This window comes from Rhopalosiphum padi, chromosome 2 (genome assembly GCF_020882245.1).
Source record: "Rhopalosiphum padi isolate XX-2018 chromosome 2, ASM2088224v1, whole genome shotgun sequence".
Lineage (NCBI taxonomy): Eukaryota > Metazoa > Arthropoda > Insecta > Hemiptera > Aphididae > Rhopalosiphum > Rhopalosiphum padi.
In genome coordinates this window covers 82,973,630-82,997,216 of record NC_083598.1, presented here as the reverse complement: position 1 = coordinate 82,997,216, position 23,587 = coordinate 82,973,630, and the positions used below count along the sequence as shown (strand labels likewise).

General features: G+C 26.7%; 1 protein-coding gene across 6 annotated transcripts; it reads right to left on the bottom strand.

Moving 5' to 3' along the window:
- Positions 1 to 196: 196 nt before the first annotated feature.
- Positions 197 to 23,074, bottom strand: LOC132922365 (DNA replication licensing factor MCM3-like). 6 transcript variants are annotated; one of them, XM_060985850.1, is made up of 14 exons: positions 22,702 to 23,071; positions 5,675 to 5,975; positions 4,383 to 4,544; positions 4,128 to 4,297; positions 3,830 to 4,063; positions 3,577 to 3,755; positions 3,269 to 3,504; positions 2,737 to 2,869; positions 1,980 to 2,164; positions 1,774 to 1,921; positions 1,492 to 1,706; positions 1,298 to 1,408; positions 997 to 1,189; positions 197 to 862 (listed from the first exon to the last, which is right to left on the bottom strand). In XM_060985850.1, exons 2-14 carry the CDS (start codon positions 5,963 to 5,965, stop codon positions 675 to 677), a joined length of 2,445 nt encoding a protein of 814 aa, XP_060841833.1. In that variant the 5' UTR covers positions 5,966 to 5,975; positions 22,702 to 23,071; the 3' UTR covers positions 197 to 674. The 6 variants fall into 6 exon arrangements, with proteins under 6 accessions (XP_060841833.1, XP_060841830.1, XP_060841831.1 ...); XM_060985847.1 differs by lacking the exon at positions 22,702 to 23,071 and adding an exon at positions 17,999 to 18,115; XM_060985848.1 differs by lacking the exon at positions 22,702 to 23,071 and adding an exon at positions 16,948 to 17,235.
- Between the last annotated feature and the right edge of the window lie 513 nt (positions 23,075 to 23,587).

Below are 23,587 nucleotides of genomic sequence, written 5' to 3'. Positions count from 1 at the left end.
ATCCTGTTCAATACTGGTCTGTGTAGTGATACAATTTTACAATCACAACATAAAAACGTACAAACGAAAACTGTTTGGAGTAAATTTTGAGTTTTAGCAAAAAAAAAAAAAAACATTTTAAATTGCTCATATTATTAGGTACTTACATTACCATTGATAAAAAGGAATTCATTTTTAAATAATCATACAACTTAAATAAAATAATTTTGAAAAAAGTCTCGGTCTTTTATTAATATAATACAATTTTTAGGTTTCAAGGTTCCTGTCTTTGGACATTGATTTATTTTAAATGTTTAGCTTTTTATACAATATTTAATACAGTTGCAGAACTTAAAAATAAAGTATCCCAATTTTAGAAAGTTAAATATAACAAATATTTACATTTATATAATATATATATATTATTTTAAATTTTATATTTAAAGATAAAAAAAAAAAACAAAATTTTATTTTGAATATCATAGTTTGAGCATGTCTGAAAATTATTTATAAATTAATACATTTTTTTTAGTTTATAAATATTTTGTAGTCTATGTCTTTTAATAAATACTTAAAAATATTAATATTACATAACATTTTAAAATGAAACCAGTTGATCCAATTATAATTTAATAACTGTACAATTTAATTTTAAATAAGATAACATAATTAAACACACATTACTTAATATAACTTTAAATTATTTGCTTAACAAATTCTTCAATATATTCTGACATATTCTGCATTCCAGAATTTACCTCACTGGATTGGTCATTAATAACATGTAATGTCTTAATATTATCTTCTGTTGTGATTTGTAAACAATTAAATCTTTCAAACGCCAAAAACGAATGTTTTATAGTATCCACAGATATACTTTCACCTGCAAACATATTTTAATATAAATTAATTTTTTGATGAAAAACAAGAAGGTATACCTATATTAGGTAGGTACCTACCTATATTTATACAAAAAAAATGATTTTATCTAAATTTGTAAAAAAAAAAATAAATTACCACATGACAAAATACCCTCTTCTAAATTCTCATGCATTTGGTTTAAAATTGTTTGTACATGTTCACGTTCTGTCACTGAATTTTCTGACAAAGCAAGAAAACTTCCAGCACTTTCCGCCATGCATTCTAAGTATGGCATCATAACTGATCGATAAAAATTTAATCTATTCAAACTATTTTCATTAATGTTAACCTAAAATTGAGAACAATTTTATACATTAAAAAAAAAAACTATATAATAAAGATTATGATGAGAAAAAAAATGATGAAGTTATACAAAATCATCAATAAAAAAACTTACGCGATATTTAACATCAATTTCAACATGTGGCTGTAGATAATCATCATCATCATCGGAATCACAATTTAACAATTTTGCTAAATTTTGGCTACGTCTCTCTTCTTCGAGCATCTATAAAATAAAATTAATTATTATATTATAAACAAATATACTACAATCGGCTAAATAGAAATAATAATCAATTGCTAAAATACCATATCGATCAAAATAATTTCCTCTTCCTCAAAATTTCTAATAACTGATTCCACAATATTATCAAGACTATCACAAGGTTTAATAAAAACAAAATCAAATTGTAATAAATTTATAAGAAATAATACATCTTCAACCAATTCATTCCTTGAGATATTTGTTTCTGTTATAGTTTTGTTCAAAAAATCCATACCGATTAATTTACATATTGAAAGAGCTGTAAAAATTAATTAAGATTAATCCACAACAAAAATGAAAAATATTACATTATACTTAATACTGACCCACTATTGATTGATGCATAAAATGGGAAATAAGATTATTTGCGTAATATGACAGTTCTATTAAGGCTGATACATCAAGAATTGGTTTAATAAAATAGCCCTCGTCAGTATTTTCATATACAACTAATTTTGGTCCTAAAAGATTAATCTGAAACAATAACAAACTTGTAAAATATTTTATTACATAGTTTTCATCTAATACTTACTGCATGTTTGATAACTTCTATGGAACTTCCACTGAAACCAATATCTCTATCGCCTTGAGTCAATTTACTACGCAAATTCAATATATCCTTAGCCAATTGTTCTAAAGTAGTACCATTTCTATACTTATTCAAAAGTAAAAAGCACACTGCATGTGTTGACATTATAGGAGTTGATTTCCAACAATCTATAAAATACTACATTTCTTTAATATGAAAAAAGGATTTTTGTCGTCATTTAAATTTTATAAAAAACTATAAATAAATAATATGAACTAACATAATACTAAAATAGTATTTACTTATTTGTAACTCTATAACCATATATAATATGAACTAACATGTCATAAATTATAAAATTGTTTTATTAGTATATTTTTTATTCTTGGAAACTACAAGATTTATTTGTCTATTAAGTATTTTACCTAAAAGTTAAAATAAATAATTTATTACTATATTATTTTTTATTATTATTTTTTATTAAAATTGTTTAAACAAAAAATATTACCAATGGGTTTTAATATTATTTTTTCTAATTAAAATTTAACTTAATTTAATTAAGATTAAAGAAATATCATAAGCTCAACCCAAAAAAGTCTGAACAAAAAAATTAACTTGATAATATTAATTTAAAAACACATTCACAAAAAAAAATAAAAATAATGTTACAAGAATCATAAATATAATACAATATAAATTAGATTTTTAAATAGTTTAATTTTTATTATCAATAGTTTCAATTTAAAAAAAATAATATTACCATAAACTATATGTTTTGCCATTTTGTCTACTGTATTTTTATAAGAAATAGTTGCAGACATCACTTCCATACCATTCCTATTTAATGATTCATTTTCTAATTGTGTCAATTTATCAATTGATTCATATAAATCCTAAAATATGATATAAAAACAATATGTTACAAAGTTAAATCAATAATATACAACTATAAATATAAGTTTAATACACTTAAATCAAAATCACTTATAATGAAAACCAAGGAACTGAGTTTGTTTCAAAAGATATTGGATGATATATTTAATATATCTAATTTTGAACGAAAATATAAAATATATGTTAATAATTTAACTAATATTATGTTTATTTTTAAATTTAGTTAAATAAAAGCCTATAGAATAACTTGTATTCAAAAAATAATTTTTGTCATTTAAAAAAGTTCTAAAATAAATTTTAATTATTATTGAATTCAATGTGCATACTGCATTTATTCTTTTATAACTATTTCAGTATATTATGATATAATATATATAATTCAAATATATTAAACATACTCGTAATCTATAGGGCTTATTAAAATCCACTCTCATTATTCCATAGTGTGAGCAAATAGCTTTAATGAATGTTGATATTGCAACAAAAAAAGTTTCCTTCTTTTTTGGTTGGCCAAGTTGTTCTCTCACAAAATTACCTTCCAATATTCGATCGTAATTCATAGAAACAGGGATAATCCACGCATCTTCAATAACTTTTTCACGGTAAGCATCCACTATGATACTCAATAAACCAGCTATATGTGAAAATCAAATAATTATACACTACTTAAGCAATAGCTTTACATTTTTATATTTAATTATCACACCTTTAGGTACGCAACATTTTCCACTTCTAGTTCTGGCACCTTCTAAAAAGAATTCTATATGGTGTCCATTTTTCATACTGTTTTTAATATAACTGCTCAAAACTGACCAATACAATTGATCTTTTTTTGTATCTACATGTCTCTTGATGTAAAACGCTCCCAAGAAACTCAACAGTTTACTAAAATAAAAATAAAACAAATTAGCATTTTATCTTCATAATATTTTTTTTTATCAAAAAAGAATAGTATGTACCTAATGAAGAAAACTCTAAGGTTCTCTCCAGCTGCTACTAGAGGTGGTTTAATGTTATTCATCGTCAACACTAATCCCAAAAGTATATAGTCCATGTGACTCTTGTGCAACGGTAAATAAATAACGGGTAGGCCACTCTGTTCTACTTCCCTGACCCTGTCAATTTGAGAAGGCTGGACCACGAGGCTAGTCGCCAACAACGAGATCACCCGGTACGTGAACCAACCGATTACCCTACAAAACACAGTCAATTATTATACACATACATCGCAGTAGAACAGAAAACAAACGAATTTACTTGTAGACCCAGTTTTTCGCATTTGCGCTTATGACCGTTAGTATGCGCCTCGTGTTTGCTTGCTGTGTTTTCGTCTCTTCTTCAAACCGGCTATTGCCGTCCGCCGAATCCTCACACGCATTACGTGCGACTGTGCTAATTGCTTTCACTACAACTTCATCTTCCAGAACCTTTAGGAGTTATAATTCAATATATTAATTACCGCGCATATATGCATACAACAATGAACAAATGTATTGTATCTTGTGTACCTACTTCGTCATATATGTATTTGTACTCTTGGCTTTTGAGCTGATAGAAAAACTTTAAATCGTCGACAAAACTGCCAAACATTGACTTTTTAACGGCGCCGATGTTATATATGTCCAATAAGTTCTTTAAATTCGACACGGCTCTTTCATTACCCCTCGACGTGTTCTAGAAAACATAAGAAAATATTATAATATAAACGTCATAGATCAGTGATTAGCAACTGACAGCCCGTGGGACAATTCCATACTTATAATATAATACTACAAGGTAAAAATTAACTTATTCCTGATCTTAGGTCTCAAGTTTTTTGAAGTAAAGTTGAAACTTTTATTTTCTCGCCTTGAAAAAAATGAATTAACATGGTTTTAATTTCATTATTTTTTAATTAATTATATAGCTGTTAAATTGTAACATTTTTACATGATAATTTTTAAAATAAGACTAAACTTTTTAAATTTCCTCTGACACGGTCCACAAAACTTTTTAAATTTTTGAATGCGTTCCCAGGGTTTAAAAAGGTTGCTGACCACTGGCATAAATTATGTAATACAAATGTATGAAGTAGGTACATATTTACCTACATATGCAAATGCTAGTAGAGCTTTACCGTTTACCTACCGCGTTAATAATTAATAATAATGATAGGGATTTTAAATACCTTTCATAATATGAGTCTTTTTGTATGTTTGATAACTTTTTTAAGTAAATAGAAACAGGAGTTAACTAATTGTGCTTAAAATGACCTTTACATAATACCTATATCAATTGTTCTCAATATATATGAAGGTCGGTTGACCAGTTGTACTAAATAATAATATATCTATTGGTAATTTATACTTATAGAATACATAAATATAATATTTATCAAATTGGAATTTATACACTGACACAAACTATAAGAAGAACAATATTCAATACTGGTATCGAGTAATCCTAAAATATAAATTTTATTTAAAGCACAACTAGTCTCATATCCGTATAAGTATATTATATTATAATACTATTCGATTCGTGATATTAACAATTATTTTACTCGTAGAACTAAAAAGCAATAAGGATCTTAGGCTAAGACGCTAACAGTGTCTGAAGCTCAAATCCACAAATTACTACCGTGAAGCTATTCTGAAATTTCAAAACCTCAAATGCTGTAAATATATGAGATCTTCATTGGGAGGAGGGGGCATTATACAACAGTTAGGGGAGGACTATTATAGGATATTTGTATACATATGTTTCTCAAGGTTTGTTTGCCACACCATCATGTGAATAAAAGGAAAAGAACACCAAATACTCACGGGTATGCAGATCGGACAACCCTGTCCGGTAGATGGACGCAATCTGCTCTGTCTCATGATTTCCCATTTCAACTGCTTGGATTGGCATAGTTGTTTTACATTGAACACAAGCGATTTGCGGGCTTTTGGACGATACCGCTGAAAACCTTGTGTGTCGTCAATGGTATTGGAGGATTTTTTGTTCACCGGCACTATGTATATACTACACCTGCCGTTGTCCTGCGGTCCGTTTTCTGATCTGGTGTACTTGTTGTAAAGGTTTTGAAAACCAGTTGATAGCGTTTCCACCATCTCGTCGGATCTTATGGAGAAAAAAGAAAAAAAAAGGTAAGTAGCGATAATCGGCAGTGAGTATACGAAAAATAGCGTTGGACTTTTGCCAGTGACGCGGTAGCGACTACACGACGACGACACGCCGTCACGAATGCGACCGCCGTCGACTGGTAAGGAAATTCTAAAAGTAGTGTTTGAAAATATTGCCACCGCGCGATTATGTGTGTACGTTACGAGTGCAGTAGGTATAAATGGTTCAATGAACTACAGGCACGCGCAAACTGCCACTATTTTTTTCATTTTACGGTATCGAAATTATAAACAGTTTCCTTTTATTCGTTGGTATAAGGTATATTAGATTTATTTAATGTTTGCACGGCACACGGTGTACTATGTTACATAAATTTAGGGGATTTGAAACGGTGATTTTCCATCTTTGTTTCTCTATAATATACCTAATATATGCCACACTGTGCAACACGGCAGATTATTAGACGTGTTTTCGTTCAAACGTATCGATTGACCTAGTGAAGCGATGATAATTCTGAAAATAGATTTGAATAATATATCATTAAGACTGCTCGACATTTTTCGAGTTTTTGATCGCGACGTCTCTTACAAATTGAGATACTAATTTCAATTTTTTCATACACTTTTTAGGCTTGTTTAAATTTTTAGAAGAATAAAATCAAATCGCCGAAAAATCGATCTCGAATAGACTTGATGGTAAATTCAAACTTGTTTTCAAAATTCGTATCATTTAAAATCTCTTTATTGTAGATCAATCGGTAAATATTGGATGAAAGCACATATACTTAAATATTTATTTGTTGCACGTATTAGACGACAACTAAAAATCACAACTCACAAACATCTTAATAGAACGATGCTATAAGGACTTACGAATAGAAAATATTACTGTTAACAAGTAAACATGTTTTACACAAATCAATTATCTAGATTTATTACGAAAAAAATACACCGATATTATAATGCACATAGATTTATACATATCTCTGATACATGTTCTATATATTATTCATATCATTTAGTATTATATTACCTATATTATTTATTGAAACAAAAGTCTTTTGACAGTCTGAGAAAAATAATTTTTTAATAGGTAATTAATAGTACCTAATTATATATATATTATATATATATAGATGTATATAATTTTAAAATATTACAATTTAAACGTCGTTATAATTGTGATAACGTTAAATATTGAAAATTACGAAATTAGATAAAATATTGCAGTTATATACATATGTCCATGGTTATACATATGTTCACTTATTTTAGTAATTACTATAAAATAATTATCACTTATTTACTAATTGTAATATGTTTATTGTAATTCTATATTAAGACATGCATCATCGCGATACAGTACCTATATGAAATAAACGCACAAGTTAGATTAATTTAAATAACACGATAAATTACATAAAAAAAATTTAAAAAATTTTCGGTTTTACGATTTATCAAAAAATCTATTTTATTTATGAAACTTTTACATTTTACTCGATATGCACAAAGACTAATTTGAATTTAAAATCTTTAAAAAAATCAGTTTTAAAGATTGTAGGTACTATTTTGCATAATAATATACAGGAAGAAGAAATCAGCAAAATGTAATGCCTATTCGGCCCATTCGTTACCTCATAGTAAAAAAAAAACAACAGATTATTTGCGTTCTTCTTCGGGAACTATGATATAATTGAAAAAAAAAACCACAAACACGTGTAATATTATTCACAAATTACGTCAAAACAATTATAATCATATTATTCGGGAAACAACCAAATTATGTATTGTACATTTTTTTTATATATAACAATATTCTCAAAAGTAAATTATTGCGTTTAAATATATAACGTCCACATGAAACGATATCAACGTCGCGACTGCAGCTGCTATGGTTTGGCGGTCAATAAAAACGCCACAGTATTATCACTTAATATATTAGATGCTCCGCTGCAACTGTAATGATCGACGCGCGCGAAGGTTAGATCAATCAGCCTTCGTGATGTAGACGTATATGATTTAAAGATAGCGTTTTAGTCGTTGTATATACTGTGTGTATACCTGCAGCCGCCAATGATACTGCCCCGTCCTACGAAACGATTACTAACCCGAAATCGGTGAAAGTAATAAAAATAATGAAAAATAACATAAACACTGCGAATAATGGATACCTAACGCTGTATACGAATATTAATATAAAAAACAACTATTCTATCACACGACCGACCATTATGCTGAGTAATTGACGGCACACCGATAGGTATGACAATAATTAACGTCCGGCCGAATCCCACTTGGCAACCCGCAATGTCGTTAAAAACACCGGTGTTAAGAAATACTTTCAAATGCAAAAAAAAAAACTATCATCGCTTTTCAACGTTCGACCCGAATTCGTCACGAGATAAATATTTTTTTTTTTTTATTGTAAGGATAAATTTATAGGTAAATCATAGGTGGCCAGTATAAAAACAGTCAAGTGTTTGATAACCCTTTTAAACATCGGTACTCGAATACTTTTCAACACCGATGTGGCGCTTATTGCGTATTACACGATAGTTCCGCACAAATTTAATTAATAATATAATAATGTATGAGTAGGTACAGTGTGCATAATGCATGATATTTTATGCAGTTACATAGTTAATTGTATCATAAATGTATAACTTACGAAATCGCTCGAGCTGCAGCGTATATTTTATAGTAGTCCCGTTTTATATAATTTAGTTTTTAGAAACGATTATATACCGTAATTCATAACGTCTAGCGTCATATCAATCATTATATTTATCAGTGTTTACTATAAAATAACGCCTTTGTGTTATAAACTTAATCTCATTGATTTTTAATAAAAGTATTATAATATTGTATTATATTATGATAATAATAACAATGACCGTTGATTATTAAGTATTGGGCAAAATAATAAATTACTATTATATGATACAATATATATTATATGCATAAGATAGAATAAGATTGTTTTACAGCAGTAGCATAATATATTATATGTTATCAAGCATTATGTTTAAACGAGCATTTTATTGATGTATGGTCGTTAAAAATAATTATGACAATTCAAATATAATAATTAATTTTAAATCTAAATTATCTAAGAACAAAATTAAAGTTGAATACGATTTTTCCATTGGTCATTGATTATACTAAAGGTTCCAGTTTTCCTAGTACAGTATTATTATTCCACTGTATTAAAAAACAACAAAAACAGTACTAATTATACACAACCTATGGATCTAAATTATTTTTACAACTAATTTGTATTTACACAAATAATAAATTTATAGTCAATATTTTAATTAAAACGAAAAAACATCAATTAGTAATTAATTTATTGATATAACCTGGGTAGTGGTTTTTAAACCGTACACAATGAGGTCATTTGAAGATTTTTTTGATTTTTTCATGATCCATATATGAAATATGAATATAAAAACATATTATTTATAATTTATTGTAATTTCATTTTGTTAATTTTAATTTAAATTTTACGATAATAATTTGTGTCTTTATAAATTAATAGGTAAGAGTAATGCTCATTTTATATATGTTTTATTAAGACTTATTAAGTATAAGGATAATACTTTATCCTCGCATGCGTTATGTACGTCTAACAAACACACAGCAAGGCAAATTTGCGTTCAGTAGAACTAGTTATGAATTCTTAGCTTTAATATTAGAGTAAATTTATATATCGTTAAAGTTAGAGGAAAGAACATTATCTGTTTCGATATTTTAAATTTTTAAATATATATGAGCATTTTAAAATGCACAAACATTTATAATTTTAAGATGATCATAACTCACTGCAAAATTAAGATATAAATAAAAACCTATGTGGTTCACTAAATAATATTCTTATTTTTAAATTTGGTAATAGGCATATTCACTCCAATATTATATTAAGTTACATCCGTAGCATTCTTAACTTATTGAACTAAATATTTTACTATTAAAAATAAAAATTGTGCCCGGACTTTTTGTTTAACCATTATTAACATTTACCAAGATAGAAGACTGTTCAGAACAAATTTTAAATTGTATACTGTTTAAACTAGTATTCATTTTTTATTTACACTCCTCGACCCTCATTGTATTCGCCACAGCAACTGAATTTAGTCCAAAAAAAGAGCACCACCACCAGCTAAAAAATTTGGAAACCACTGTCAGGTAGTGTAACATATTTACATAATATCAAGCGCATAGGATATTTTTTCATTCATAATTACAGCCGTATTGTTATTTTTATACAAATAATTTATATTAGCATGATTTGATGTATTTTATAAAAACGTATACACATACCTACATAATAGTAAAACCCTCAGCGTTCTACTAGAAAACATTTATCATTTCGACTTTAAGTCTCTTCTGTTAGAAGCATGCAATTATTGCCTCTCGAAAAGAGCAATTAGTTTATATACAATGTATTATATTTAATGATGTTCTAAAACCATTTAGTAGATGTTTATTATTAGGTAATGGCCAAGTTAGCCATACTTTTCTCTGCCAGGAAAATTCTCAACAGCAAGTTTCCAAACATAATAAACCTCCAGGAGGCTACCTCCTAATATTCTTTCCTCTTTTACTGACATATTAAAATTAGTATTTTGGCCTTCTTCGCCCAAAATTCTCGAAATAGTAATTCTAAAAAAATATATTTCTTCCAAAAATTTTATTTCCAAATACTCAATTTCGCTTTTGTGGCTTTTGCACTCTACCCTCTTATTATTTCACACGCCCAAAAATATAGACTATAGTGAGTCATTTCCTATTCTTTTGTACCGTGGAACACCATTACAGTATTTATACTTTACTACTCTAGACGGGTGTGTCATTTTGCATTTATTCTGTATTATAGCGGTACAATATAACTAATAATAATTATCTTGTCTAATATTATTAATATCAATATTTTCTCATACTCTCCCATTTTATATTAATCTATCACAAATATACGGCACCAGAGATGGACAAGATTTTAATTGTTACCACATAATAAACTTTCCTTAATATTTCTCATTAAGATGAACTACTTTATTCAAACCAAAACTTTTCTTACATACCTTAAAAAACTTTTTGCTATAATTTATTTATACTGAAAGTTCATCAGCTATATATGTCTACAATTTGATTCATTTTCAATTTAAAAGACTAATTTTTTGCATATTTTAATTAATATGTATATAATATTATTAACAATTTATGTATAAATTAATAAATTAAAACCTAACCTATTCTAAAAAATTGTTTGTATATTTAACAATTTTTAACAATTTTTTATTACATATAAATCCTAGCCCTAGATAGAAGCAATCGTGTAGGTCCTCAACAATCTCAATATGAGCATACCCCAATTTAGTGTTGAATACCATGACACACGATACCCAATATGTCAACCAAAGAGAAAGTAATGACCGGTTTACGCCAAACGATCATGGTCGTGCAATTTAATCTAGTTTTAGTCGGCATATTATACACATACACAAATTGATTCAATTTTTTTAAATGTATAATTTGCAACCACTGTGATATACAAGTTTGGTTCTAGTTTAAAAGTCAGGCTGAACCTTAAGATACGAGGGATTTAAGAAACCTAGAAAAAGGCATAATAAATTTAATAATAAATAGACATAATTTTGGTTTTATTATTTTGACAAAATTTGTCAAAATCGCGAAAATGTATAAGCATACAAGTATTTTATATAGTTAATTAATACAAGGTCGCAAATAAGATGTTCACATTGAAACCAAAATATCTAATAATATAATTACAATTATTTTTTAAAGAAATTTAGAACTCAATTTCGGAACATATTTTAACGATGAAATATGATGTTGATTATTTTGTAATAAATGTTATAATATAAAAACATTACAAGTTGGAATTAGGTATACGCAATAACGTTTTAAAAATAAACAGATTAATTTTAAGCTATTGCCAATTTATATTATGATCTATGAGCATATTTACACTATTCTACTAATTTTACAAAATCCGTAATATTGATAGTAAAACAATTTAATTTAATAACAATATTAAAAAAACATAGTATGAAATATATAGGCTAACAGCAGGCTGTTTCCGTATAGAATCGTTTTTCGTATACAATGCTAATACAATTATTATAATATATCATTGAAATCAAATTTAACACATCCATTGCAGTAAATCACTCGACACCATATTCATAATTAGAATACTTTTCTCAAAATATCAATGTATAAAATAAAAAAATCGAATTTTGATGAAAGATTATACTAAAACAGATAAAACAAATAATTAACTAGGTACCTACTCTATAAAAACTATATTTTATTATAACTTTTATTTAACTATATTTTTAAAATAGTTGATGAAATGAAATAAATATTATGTTAATTGTACAAAATAAGGACGAAAATTACATTTTAGTTTTGCACTGAATTTTTTATACGTCTCATTAAACATCTAAATATATATATCTAATTAAAAAATATGATTTAATTCATTGGAAAGTGTATCTAAAAAGACACTGTTTTAAATCTTATAGGTTTATTTTTAGCTTTTCTAACCAATATTATTGCCTTATTTCTGATTAAAAAATATTAAATATAAATATTACATGTATTTTTATATATTTATAAAATATTATTAATTAATATCAAGTATAAAATAAAACAATTTGTTTAAATTAAATAAATAAATATCATGTCATGTTATATAATAATTTTTAAATATTATATATATTTCTATAGATACTGATACTGGTGTACATTTACATTTTTCATCTATATACTTTATACATCTTTTGAGCTTTTGAGTAGTAAAATAATATAAAACATAACAATTATTTTTTATATCATTTAATAAATGATAGGTCCTAAAATAAATAAAAAGTATGTATTTTCTACTCAAATCATTATTTAATAAGTTTCCAATTTTATTTTATTTATTCACGCAATAACAATAACAGTTACATTTAGCATTAGGATAATTTAATATTTTAATTGTTTATTACACAATTGAATTACTAGTACCTACTTTATTACGTATTTCAATATTAAATACTATATTTACATAAAATACTTCATTTTGATTCCAAACAACGTCATGAGGTTGAGACAATTGACAGACATTTTTAAAAGTTCAATATAGTAACTCTTTTGGATTAATAATAGTTAATTAACATTTTTATAAATATACGTATAAATTTATAAAATAAGAATAATATATTACGTATTTTACGAGACTTTTTATATAGACGCGTTTGTGAAGAAAACCGCCATTAACAGATTATAGCTATAATTATAATATAGCTCAGCATCACTTACGTTTTAGGCAGCATGGTGAATTTTTTGAAAAACGATTAAATGGATGTACCAAATAGGTAATCAGTGGGTTCAGATCGAGGTTCAGGTGGTCATAAAGATGGAAGAAAATTCTTTCTTCACAAATTTATAAGATAAATAATAATACGATATGGAGCGATTTTTTTTATCAAACCTAAGTTTTAAATATACTTATAACTTATAAACTATTTGTCTGAATATCGATTTTTATGTACCGAAATACTCCGAAAAATATTTTGATTTAAAACATAAAATAAAAAATGAATGCCATCATAAAATATTTAAAGAAGTACCCTATATAAGGATACCTAATTAAATTATCAATTATTTCAAAATTAATAAAAGAAGAATATTTTAATACATAACCTAATGAATAAAATATAATAGACAATGTATATGTAAGTATTACATACAGGTTTATTTGAAATTATAAACTAAAAATAGTAAAATGAAACTTCGTAAACCACAAGTGGCAAGTGAAATTACCTTAAAACAATTTAACCAGTTTAAATATAATTTTAAAGAAATTTAATTTCTCTTAAATGTTTATGAATACCTAATTTTTTTAATTTAAACTTGGTAACAAATTAAATTTATATTGAATTTGAAGAACGAGCACCAAATAACTAAAAATTACAAGTCATTTTATTTTTAGTAAGAAATAAATTTAATATTCATGACGTTTTTGTTCGAACAACAATTCTAATACGTCTATGGATACAATACAGTCTGAGTTTAGTTACAATGTCATATAGAAAATGCAAATTATAAAAACACATGTAACGAGTATGAAACAGTTGTAAATTCGACGTACATATAAATGTATAAGTACAGACTTGAATTTTAATATAGTAAAAATTGAATTCATCAAATAAATTATAATAACATATAGGTAATCGACTTCAGTTCAACCTGAACATTAATCATACATTATACATAATATAATATAGCTTTATTAATACATAATAATAAGTAGCCGCTTTCTAGTGCCAAAACATAAATAACGAAAAAATCAGCTAAACATGAATTTATCTAGATGGACCACTAAAGTATTATATTTGTACAATAATAATACATTCAAATGCAATTGTAAACATTAAAAATGATAAATTATTAAATTTAAAAATAATTCTAGATTAAAACTATTAGAGCGATCATAATATGTTATACGTAGATGCACATTTAAGTATAGTTGACTAATTGGAGTACTAAAATAATTAATGTTTCACAAGCCTGTGGGAGGCGAAGACAATCCTCACTACACACTATATACTATATATACTATATGCTCATTTAAATTAAAAAATAATTGTATTGATTAATAAAATTAAAATAGATAAATAAATGAAATTTTAACAATTATAAAAACTTACATAAAATATATTTTTTGAAAGCTACGAATAAACATAAATATCAAAACAACTTTAAAAGTCAACTTGAAATTGTTGGATTAAATCTAGGGAATCTAGAGACTCCTCTAATATTAATGATGTTATGTATATACTATGACTAGCTAGTGCTCATGACTTTTAACTCAAAAAAGATTATGATTTAAGTTATAACTCAGATTGTTTGTAATAATATTATAGGGCCAGGATTTAAATACCAAAAAGATTTTTTTGGAAGTGGGGTTGCTCTAGAAAAATATATTTGAAATACATTATTTGATTCACGAAACAAATATTTCAAAAGTTAAACTTGAAACTTCTTTCTAGTATTTTAGATTCTAAGCTGAACAATAAATGTATTGGTTTAACAAAGATATAGGTAGTTCATTTTTTTAACGTTTGTATAAATAAAAGTTGTATAAAAAATGTTTAAATTATCAACTTTAAAGATAGTTTTTGATAGCATATTGGATCTATTTAGTATTTGGTTCTTTAGAGAGGTCCGAATTAAAAATTAGCAGTACTTTTTAAAATAACAGAAAAATAAAAAATAAATTAAGGAAAAACTGAAATTTTTATGAAAAACCAGTTTTTGACAAAATCAATTTTGTTTTTTCGGTGTAGCTCGAAAACGAATAACTGTAGATATTTAATTTTTACCGAATGTTTATATTAGCATCTTCTATGTATCATAAAATTTTTAAAATATACTGCAGAATGTTATATTTGTATAGACATTTTTAGTTTATTTTTCAATAAATGTTGATGAACATTTTTCATTCGGCCAAAATCCTTGAAAGCATAATATAATTATAGTCATAATCATAAACTGTTATATAAATACCAATTAATTAAAAAATATAAAAATACAGTCATGATGCTTCTTATTTTTAATAAGCGTTTAGTTAGAATTTTAACAAAATTCATCAAAATGACGAAATAATGTAAATTATTTTGTGATTTTTATAAATTTTATATAAGGTTTGAAAATATAGTATTAGATCCTTCAAAAGTTTTTCTAACTATATACGTAAGAAAAAAATTTACCAGTCATATTATTTTTTAATGAGTGAATTTTTCTAACATAAATAAAAAATTCAACCGTAAAAAAATTATTTCTCCTCAATAGATTTTTAATATTTTGTAATGAATAATTTTAGATACTAAAAAATTTTAAAAAAATTTTGTTTTATTATTTTAAACATATGGTAAAATTTTAAAAATATGTTTAAGCTAAGAATAACATTTTTTGTTAAAAAATTTGTTCTCGTGGGGATTTTGAACATTGACATAAATTATTCTATTTTATATACATATAGTTATTTTCAAAACATTTAGATTAATTTTATTTTATTGCCAAGGTAAATATATTACTATTTACTATAATAGCTAGTAAATAAATATATTTATATGACAACATGGGTGTCCCCGGGGGCGGACAATACGGGCTCCCCCCTAGAATAAACATAATAATGTACTATTAATAAAATTTAAGTATAAAATGTACAAAAAAATCTCCATTTATTTTTTAAATTCATTTCCCCCCCTAGAAAAATGTCTGGGGACGCTCGTGTAATAATAATATACTACAAACCGCCTCGGCTCAGAATCACTTTTCGTAAACATTGATAAATCATCAAATTTAACACATCCATTACAGTGATCTACTCAATGACGAAGTACGAGTGTACTTTAGTACAGTAATAGTTCACTATAAAAGCACAGCGATTACCTACCTCCCCCTGTTTATTAGTTTAAATATAATACCAATTTATATTTTTTCGAGTTTTAGTGTAAAATTAATGATTGGATGAAGGGATATTCAACAATCTCAAGAAATTGTGTAAGATCCGATGTAGTTAAATTTAATAGGTATAAAATATAAAATAATAGTTGAATGCATAATTTAATCTTAAATTCTTAACTTAAGGTAATATTTTTAAAATTTGTTCTTATATTTTATATTTAAATTGAATATTACAGTATTAAGCCCCAAGATTATGTTGTTCGCTGATAGCTGATAATTCATAATTTCCAATTTTTCATCAATACTAACATCTCAGAAATTTAACTTTCTTAATTGTTAAAAATTAAAATATCAATTAAATTGATTTTTAAGATAAAACAAAAAATAAGGTTATCTTCAAGGGCTTTATTGCACTCATTTGGTACTTCTATGTTATTTTATTGTATTTTTCAGGAAGAGCATAGACATGAGTAATATGGTCTACTTACTTGTGTAAATCCATACGCAGGCCTATCGTTCCTTGAACAATTCTCAAAATATACGTTGCAACGGCACTAAAGTATTATTTCTTTTTTTCAAATGACCGACAATTAGTTTCTTGTCTGATAAAAATAATTCAATTAAACTTAATAACTTACAGCAGAAATGGCTGTTGTAAACTAAATGAAAGCGGAGGTGGTGCGCAAAACAACAACAAACGCTACCGCGATGAGTTACGATACGATGAGAACCGTCATACATTCAGGTATTCGACAGAAAGCGGCTATCGTCGACCACGACGGGAATAACAATAAAACACCGACAGTACAGAGAAACCGCGTCGGTCGAGTCAAACCCGAAATCGAATAAATAAAATTTAAAACGCGCATGGCGTAATATCTTAGTCCGTGGCATAACATTGAAGTTTGCATTCGAAATAAATCATCGTTTGCTCTATAATATCGCGAAGTCCATCGGGGCCGACGTTATAATATCCGTTACAATCGTTACATAATCCCATTTTCCTAATATTATAAATATGAGGAACATATGTTTTCGTATTATACCTGTACATTATACGTCCTATATCGGCTATATCCTATTTCCGCCGACAAATCGTTGAATAGTAAATATAAATATCAACGGAGCGCCAACTTTATTACTTTATTAGTTATTAGTTTATTACTATTGGAAAGTGGATAACTTCGGAATTACATTTCAATATTAGGTACACAGTGTACCGTACACTGTGATTCATTAATCGAAGAATAATGATTATTTCAAATTTCAATAATTATTAACATATTTGAAAATATTTTTAAATCGTTTTTTTTACTTTTTAAAATTAAAATATGCATTTCTTATTTCTAATCCCAAAATAGAATATTTTTTTAAGTACTTTGATACATAAGAATCAAATTTTGGATAAGTAGTTTATGGATTATAACTTAATAAGTATTTAAAGTCTTAATGAGCGGGAGTATAGTGAACTAACATTTTTCTAGGTACCGTATAATACAGTTTAAGGGCCATTAAAAATAAATAAAATATACTACTTACATAAATAACGAAACAAACCAAGTAAAAACAACTGCCATGGTTAACTCATTGAGCGGCTTCTTTCTTAAACTACATAACTAATAATAGTACTAACTAGTTACATACCGAATACACATGATGTGAACTATATGTACAGAACATTTTCAGTTTTCATGTATTAGATTTTTACATAAGCAACAAAAATAATTGTTAAATCGTAATTTAAAACGTGATTGGAAATAATTAAATAGTAAGTCAAGTAATGTATTATTCAATAGTCTATAGTAAACAGTAGAAATTACTATACCAATATTAAAAGTAAAAAAAACATTGCATATCAATCAGCAATGTGTATATAGGTAATAAATCAATACAAATTATTCAGATATTTAAAAAATGTATTTTATTACAGAATTCTTCAATTACAAATAAACAATATAGTATTATCTCATGTATTAAATACTAATATTATGAATGTTTTAATAATAGACACATTTTAGTTATATAAAAATTATTTTGACACTATTCAATTTCAACAACTAAAAAAAAAATTTCCACAATATCATTGCTTTTACGTGTTGTATTATATAATATTATCTTATATCTATTTACATTTATATGTCTAGTATAGTAAATGAATATAATTATACTAATGAATATGAATAATCACTAAATGTAAATTCAAAAATTAAACATAAGTATGTTATTTTTTTTTAAATTTATTAAAAAAAACTTCAAAAACCATTTCTTGTAATAATTAATAATTGTAAAGACATTAAAACTATATTCAAAATCATTATAAATAAAACAATTTGAATTTAGGAAATTAATCTTAAACTTATAAATTATTATTATTTTATTTTATTACATTTTTTACACATTTATTTTCAAATGGATACTAGTTGTAAATAAAATTATATTGGAAAATATTCAATAAAGACTAATTATTTATATTAAAAATATAATTCCATCAGAAAACATTATAAAGTTAGCATCCATCATTTTGTAAATAGCTGCATAAGCTTCATTTTCAGTAAAAGTATTAGCTGCATGTTCTTCATTTATCATGGTGAACATTCGTGAAAAACCCAATGATTGTGATCTGTTTTTTTGAAAAACTTTACTCAATGTTGACTTGAATACTTTATACCTATCGGGAGTGATTGATGTTTGTGCTACAGCGGGTAAACTATTTGTATCTACTTCCATAACTTCTGGTTCTGCAGTATCAGGCTCTTCTTCTTCTCCATCTTCAAACGAGTAAGGATCATCATCATTTCTTTTTGATTTTCTTTTTGGAGGTTTGTTTTGTGAATCTTGTTCATCTCCAGATTCTTCATCACTGAGTTGTCGTTTTCTTTTAGGTTTCTCTAATACTTTTTTAAAGTAAGCAAACTGAACAAGTTCAATTGCTGCTTGAGCATCTTGTGGTTCAACGTTTTTTGACAAACGAGCTTTAGCATGAGCAGTAGAAAGACGAATTAACGTTTCTAATGTTCTGACAGTAACAGGCTGTGTTCTTGCAGCATCAGATTCAACAGCTTCTTGAGAGCGAAGTCTAGAATATTCTTCGGATATTTCATCAGATGCTTCTTCAGTCAATACTGGTTTAACACACTTGGCAATATGTATGTATTTTCTCATGAATTGACTGCTTAAAGTTTGTTCTGATTTATTATTTTGTGGTCCATGAAGTAACGGTTCATATTTTTCAAACATACGAGTTTTAGATGGGTCATTTTCATCAATTTCCAAATTTCTAGTACTCAAAATATCTACACCTGAACCCATTGGTAACGCTTCACCATCTTGTTCTTTAGGATCCCTGTATCTATGAATACGAACAACATGCTCAGATATCAAACGATCATTTTCACTATCAGGTACATCTAACATGACAAACAATAAATCAAATCGAGATAGTAATGAATCTTGCAGACCTATGTTTTCCATTGGAGTTTTATATTGATCGTATCTACCATACACAGGATTAGCAGCAGCTAGAACAGAACACCTGGCATTAAGCCTTGCGTGTATACCAGCTTTAGAAATAGAAACTCTGCCTTGCTCCATAACTTCGTGTATAGCTGTACGATCCATGTCAGACATTTTATCAAATTCATCAATACACACAACACCTCTGTCAGCAAGTACCATAGCTCCAGCTTCTAATCGCCGATCGCCAGTTTCTTGATCTGTAGTGACAGCAGCAGTCAAACCAACTCCTGAACTTCCTCTACCTGTAGTGGCTACAGCTCTTGGAGCAGCACATAACACGTATCTGAGTAATTGTGATTTAGCAACACTCGGATCACCAATTAATAACAAATTTATATCTCCTCGAAGACGAGTCCCATTGGGTAAAATTTTTTCAATTCCACCCAGCAAAAGACAAAGGATTGCTTTTTTAATAAATGTATGGCCATGAATAGAAGGTGCTAATGATCGAGCCAATAAATTGAATATATCACCCTTCCTTCTTGATAATTTTCTACAGTTGAATACATCGTCTCTACTAACAGAATATGTTGCATCTTTACTTAACTGTGATATATTGTTAGCAATAACAATAGTTCTAAAATTTCCAGTTGTATAACCTCCTTGTTTAGCAGGAAGACATCGATAACTACCGACTACTTGCACTCGGTCTCCAGGTTTACAACAATCAACTAAATCATTATCACATACAATATCAACAAAGCGCGGCAATTGTCCAGCTGGTGCTTTTTCGGGCATTTCTTGAATTGTTATTGTTTGATGATCTTTATACACAGAAAGACCATATTCAGTTTCTAAAGGATTACCATCATCATCTTTTGTTGGATATACAGAACTAGATGGAAAGGCAGATGTCGATGTCATATCTGTGTAGCGGCGTTCTATTGTTTTTTTAGTAGCTGGACAAAAATGTACACTTCTTACAATTTTTGGACGAACTAGAGAACATTTTGTAACTATGCCTTCTAAACACACCAAGTTACCTAAGAACTTACTATTCATAGTTCTAGGTGTAACATGACGACTTCCAAAACTACCTTCAAAGGCAACAAAAAATTCATCATATTTATTGGCATAAGTTGAATCAATATTTGCAACATATTCTTTAAGGGCACGCTCCAAAGCAAATTGTTCTTCAAAAGTATTTGTTAATAATTCTTGGGTTCTATTAGGGTTCTTTTTGCGTAAATCATTTATGTCTATTAATAGTCTTTGGCTGTTTTCATCAATCATTAATTTCACCTTTTTGTGGTATACATTTTGATTTTCTTCATCATCCAGAAAACTTAGATATTCTTTTTGAATATCTCGAAGTCTTTGTTCAATGTCATCGTCCATCATTTTTGACACTAAAAAAAAATATAAAAATAGGAAATAAGTCTTATTAATATTTATAATAGATTTATGGAGTCTTACATAATTTCTTATTGTAGGTATGTATCTTTATTGATCCAGGAAAGTTAAGTCAATTTGTTTTCAACACTACACAATACGACATAAAAATCTATATAAACTGTAAACTAACTGCACTAATAAATTTATTCTTGAATAATATTGTTACTTTATAACTTAAATGCATAAATATGTATGTATTATTAATATCCATAGATAAAATAAAATCTTGTTTCCCAATCAATACTGTTTTAACATTTGTTTTGAAATATTTTATTTTATATTACTTTTAAAATGGTGTGATAATAATAATAAATACTACTACTATTCAAAATTTGAACACCCTTGAAATTTAAGTCTGTACTTTGGCTTATAGAAGAAGTAAACCATATTCCGACCATAATGCATATCCTAACCATTTGATACGCAAACATACATTGGCATCAGTCAATATCAGCGCTAGCATCAGTCTACATGCAAATAATAGTTTACTTCTCTTATAAGCCAAAGTATGGTTGCATTGACTATGATTAGCTGCATTTTAGATAACAATTAAGTATGTCAATAATACAAAGCAATATCAATAGTAAATATTTAAAGAACAGTTATTTACTATGAAAAAATTTACTCTTAAAAAATAGTCTCCAAAATTTAAAGTCTTAAATAGTTTTCCACTCACATTTTAATATCAACCTCTCTTATACATATAAAATGGTATGAACTAGTTATTTAATTTTTACGTTCTAATAGGTATATATAAATTGACATATTTATAATTGGTTCATTCTACAATTCAATGAATCAATAAAATATAGATGTTCAAAAAATACAATTGAAAGTACCTAAATGTTAAGAAGAATAAATATCATTGCATGGATATATAATATAGAAGAAAGGTATCATTCATAAAAATAGTTAACTGGTTAATATTAAATACAAAATACATATAAATCAATTTAATAGGAAATCAATTCTTACTACAAGTTATAACTGTAGGAACATACTAGTCTATTGAATAATGCATAAATTATTGAATTTTCATTAGAATATACTGACTATATTTTATTTTTATTTATTTTCAAGAAGATAATGGGATATAATTTGATATTTTAATAACTCAAAAAACCAGTCATTTAAAACTATAATCAAATCACGATCAAAATATATTTTAGTAAGTTAGTAGTTTTGGACTAACAATGAGCATTCTCTTTTACATACTCACGAAAAATTAAAAAAAAATTAAAATGCTTACATATAAAGAAAAAAAGAAAAACTATTATTTTATTACTATATCATTTTAAATATTTTAAAAGAAAATAATAAAGCGTACTTACGTTTGGAGAATATTTATTTGCTGGACAACACAAAACTTACACTGCGTATAAATTAAAATTTTGAAAGGTAAAATCAATTAATGTTGTCCACTTCAATCGTCTGATGCTTCAGAATTAAGACTCAGTTAATTTTATTATTGACAAATATTGTTTATTTGATATTATAACTTAACGACAAATAGGAGCTATAAGAGCGTAGATCAACATCGGACATATCAGTTTACGTAAAGTGTGTATGTGTAGAACTTTCAATTATGAAAAGATCCACAAAATCACAAAACGAACGTAAACGGAGTAAGCCGTATGGCGTATACTATAGCCTATAGGACGTAAACGTTGTAAACTATAAAGAAAAATGAAACAACAATGCACTAATACATTTACCGCCAAAAAAATTAACAACCAAATAGCATTATTAACTTTGGAGGTTAGACAACATAAACTTAATGGCGGGATTTATTTTATTTCATGGAAGATAATTAGTTAATTTCCCAACACAGCTGATAATGCAGCCTCGGTAAAGTTATCGTCGTTACTAGCACGGTCTTAGAAAGTAAGAACTTAGAAGGTCTTCTAAACATATATTCTATATATTTCTGTACTTCTGTAAGATATCTTATTAGTTATTGCATAAAAGCAAAATGCAAAAAATTTCAATTTAATACCAATTGTGTGATTCTGTGCTCGATTACATTGTTTTGGTGCATTTATCAATAGTGTAATATTACTCTAAACTCAAAAGCATAGACCTCATACTATTGTAAGGTCTATACTCTATAGACTAAAGATCATGACAAAATACATACATGTATTTTGTCATGCTAAAGAATAATTATTACAGCATGGTCTGGTCATAGAATTTATTCATCTAATCTATTGTATGATT

What these genes read in the sequence shown, in the direction of transcription:
- LOC132922365 (XM_060985847.1), bottom strand. Translation starts at nt 18,036, where the DNA reads ATGGCAGTTGTTTTTACTTGGTTTGTTTCGTTATTTAT. An exon ending in AAAATGTTGCGTACCTAAAG is followed by an intron (nt 3,505 to 3,576) that starts GTGTGATAATTA and finishes TTTCACATATAG; the next exon opens with CTGGTTTATTGAGTATCATA. An exon ending in TATGCATCAATCAATAGTGG is followed by an intron (nt 1,707 to 1,773) that starts GTCAGTATTAAG and finishes TAATTTTTACAG; the next exon opens with CTCTTTCAATATGTAAATTA.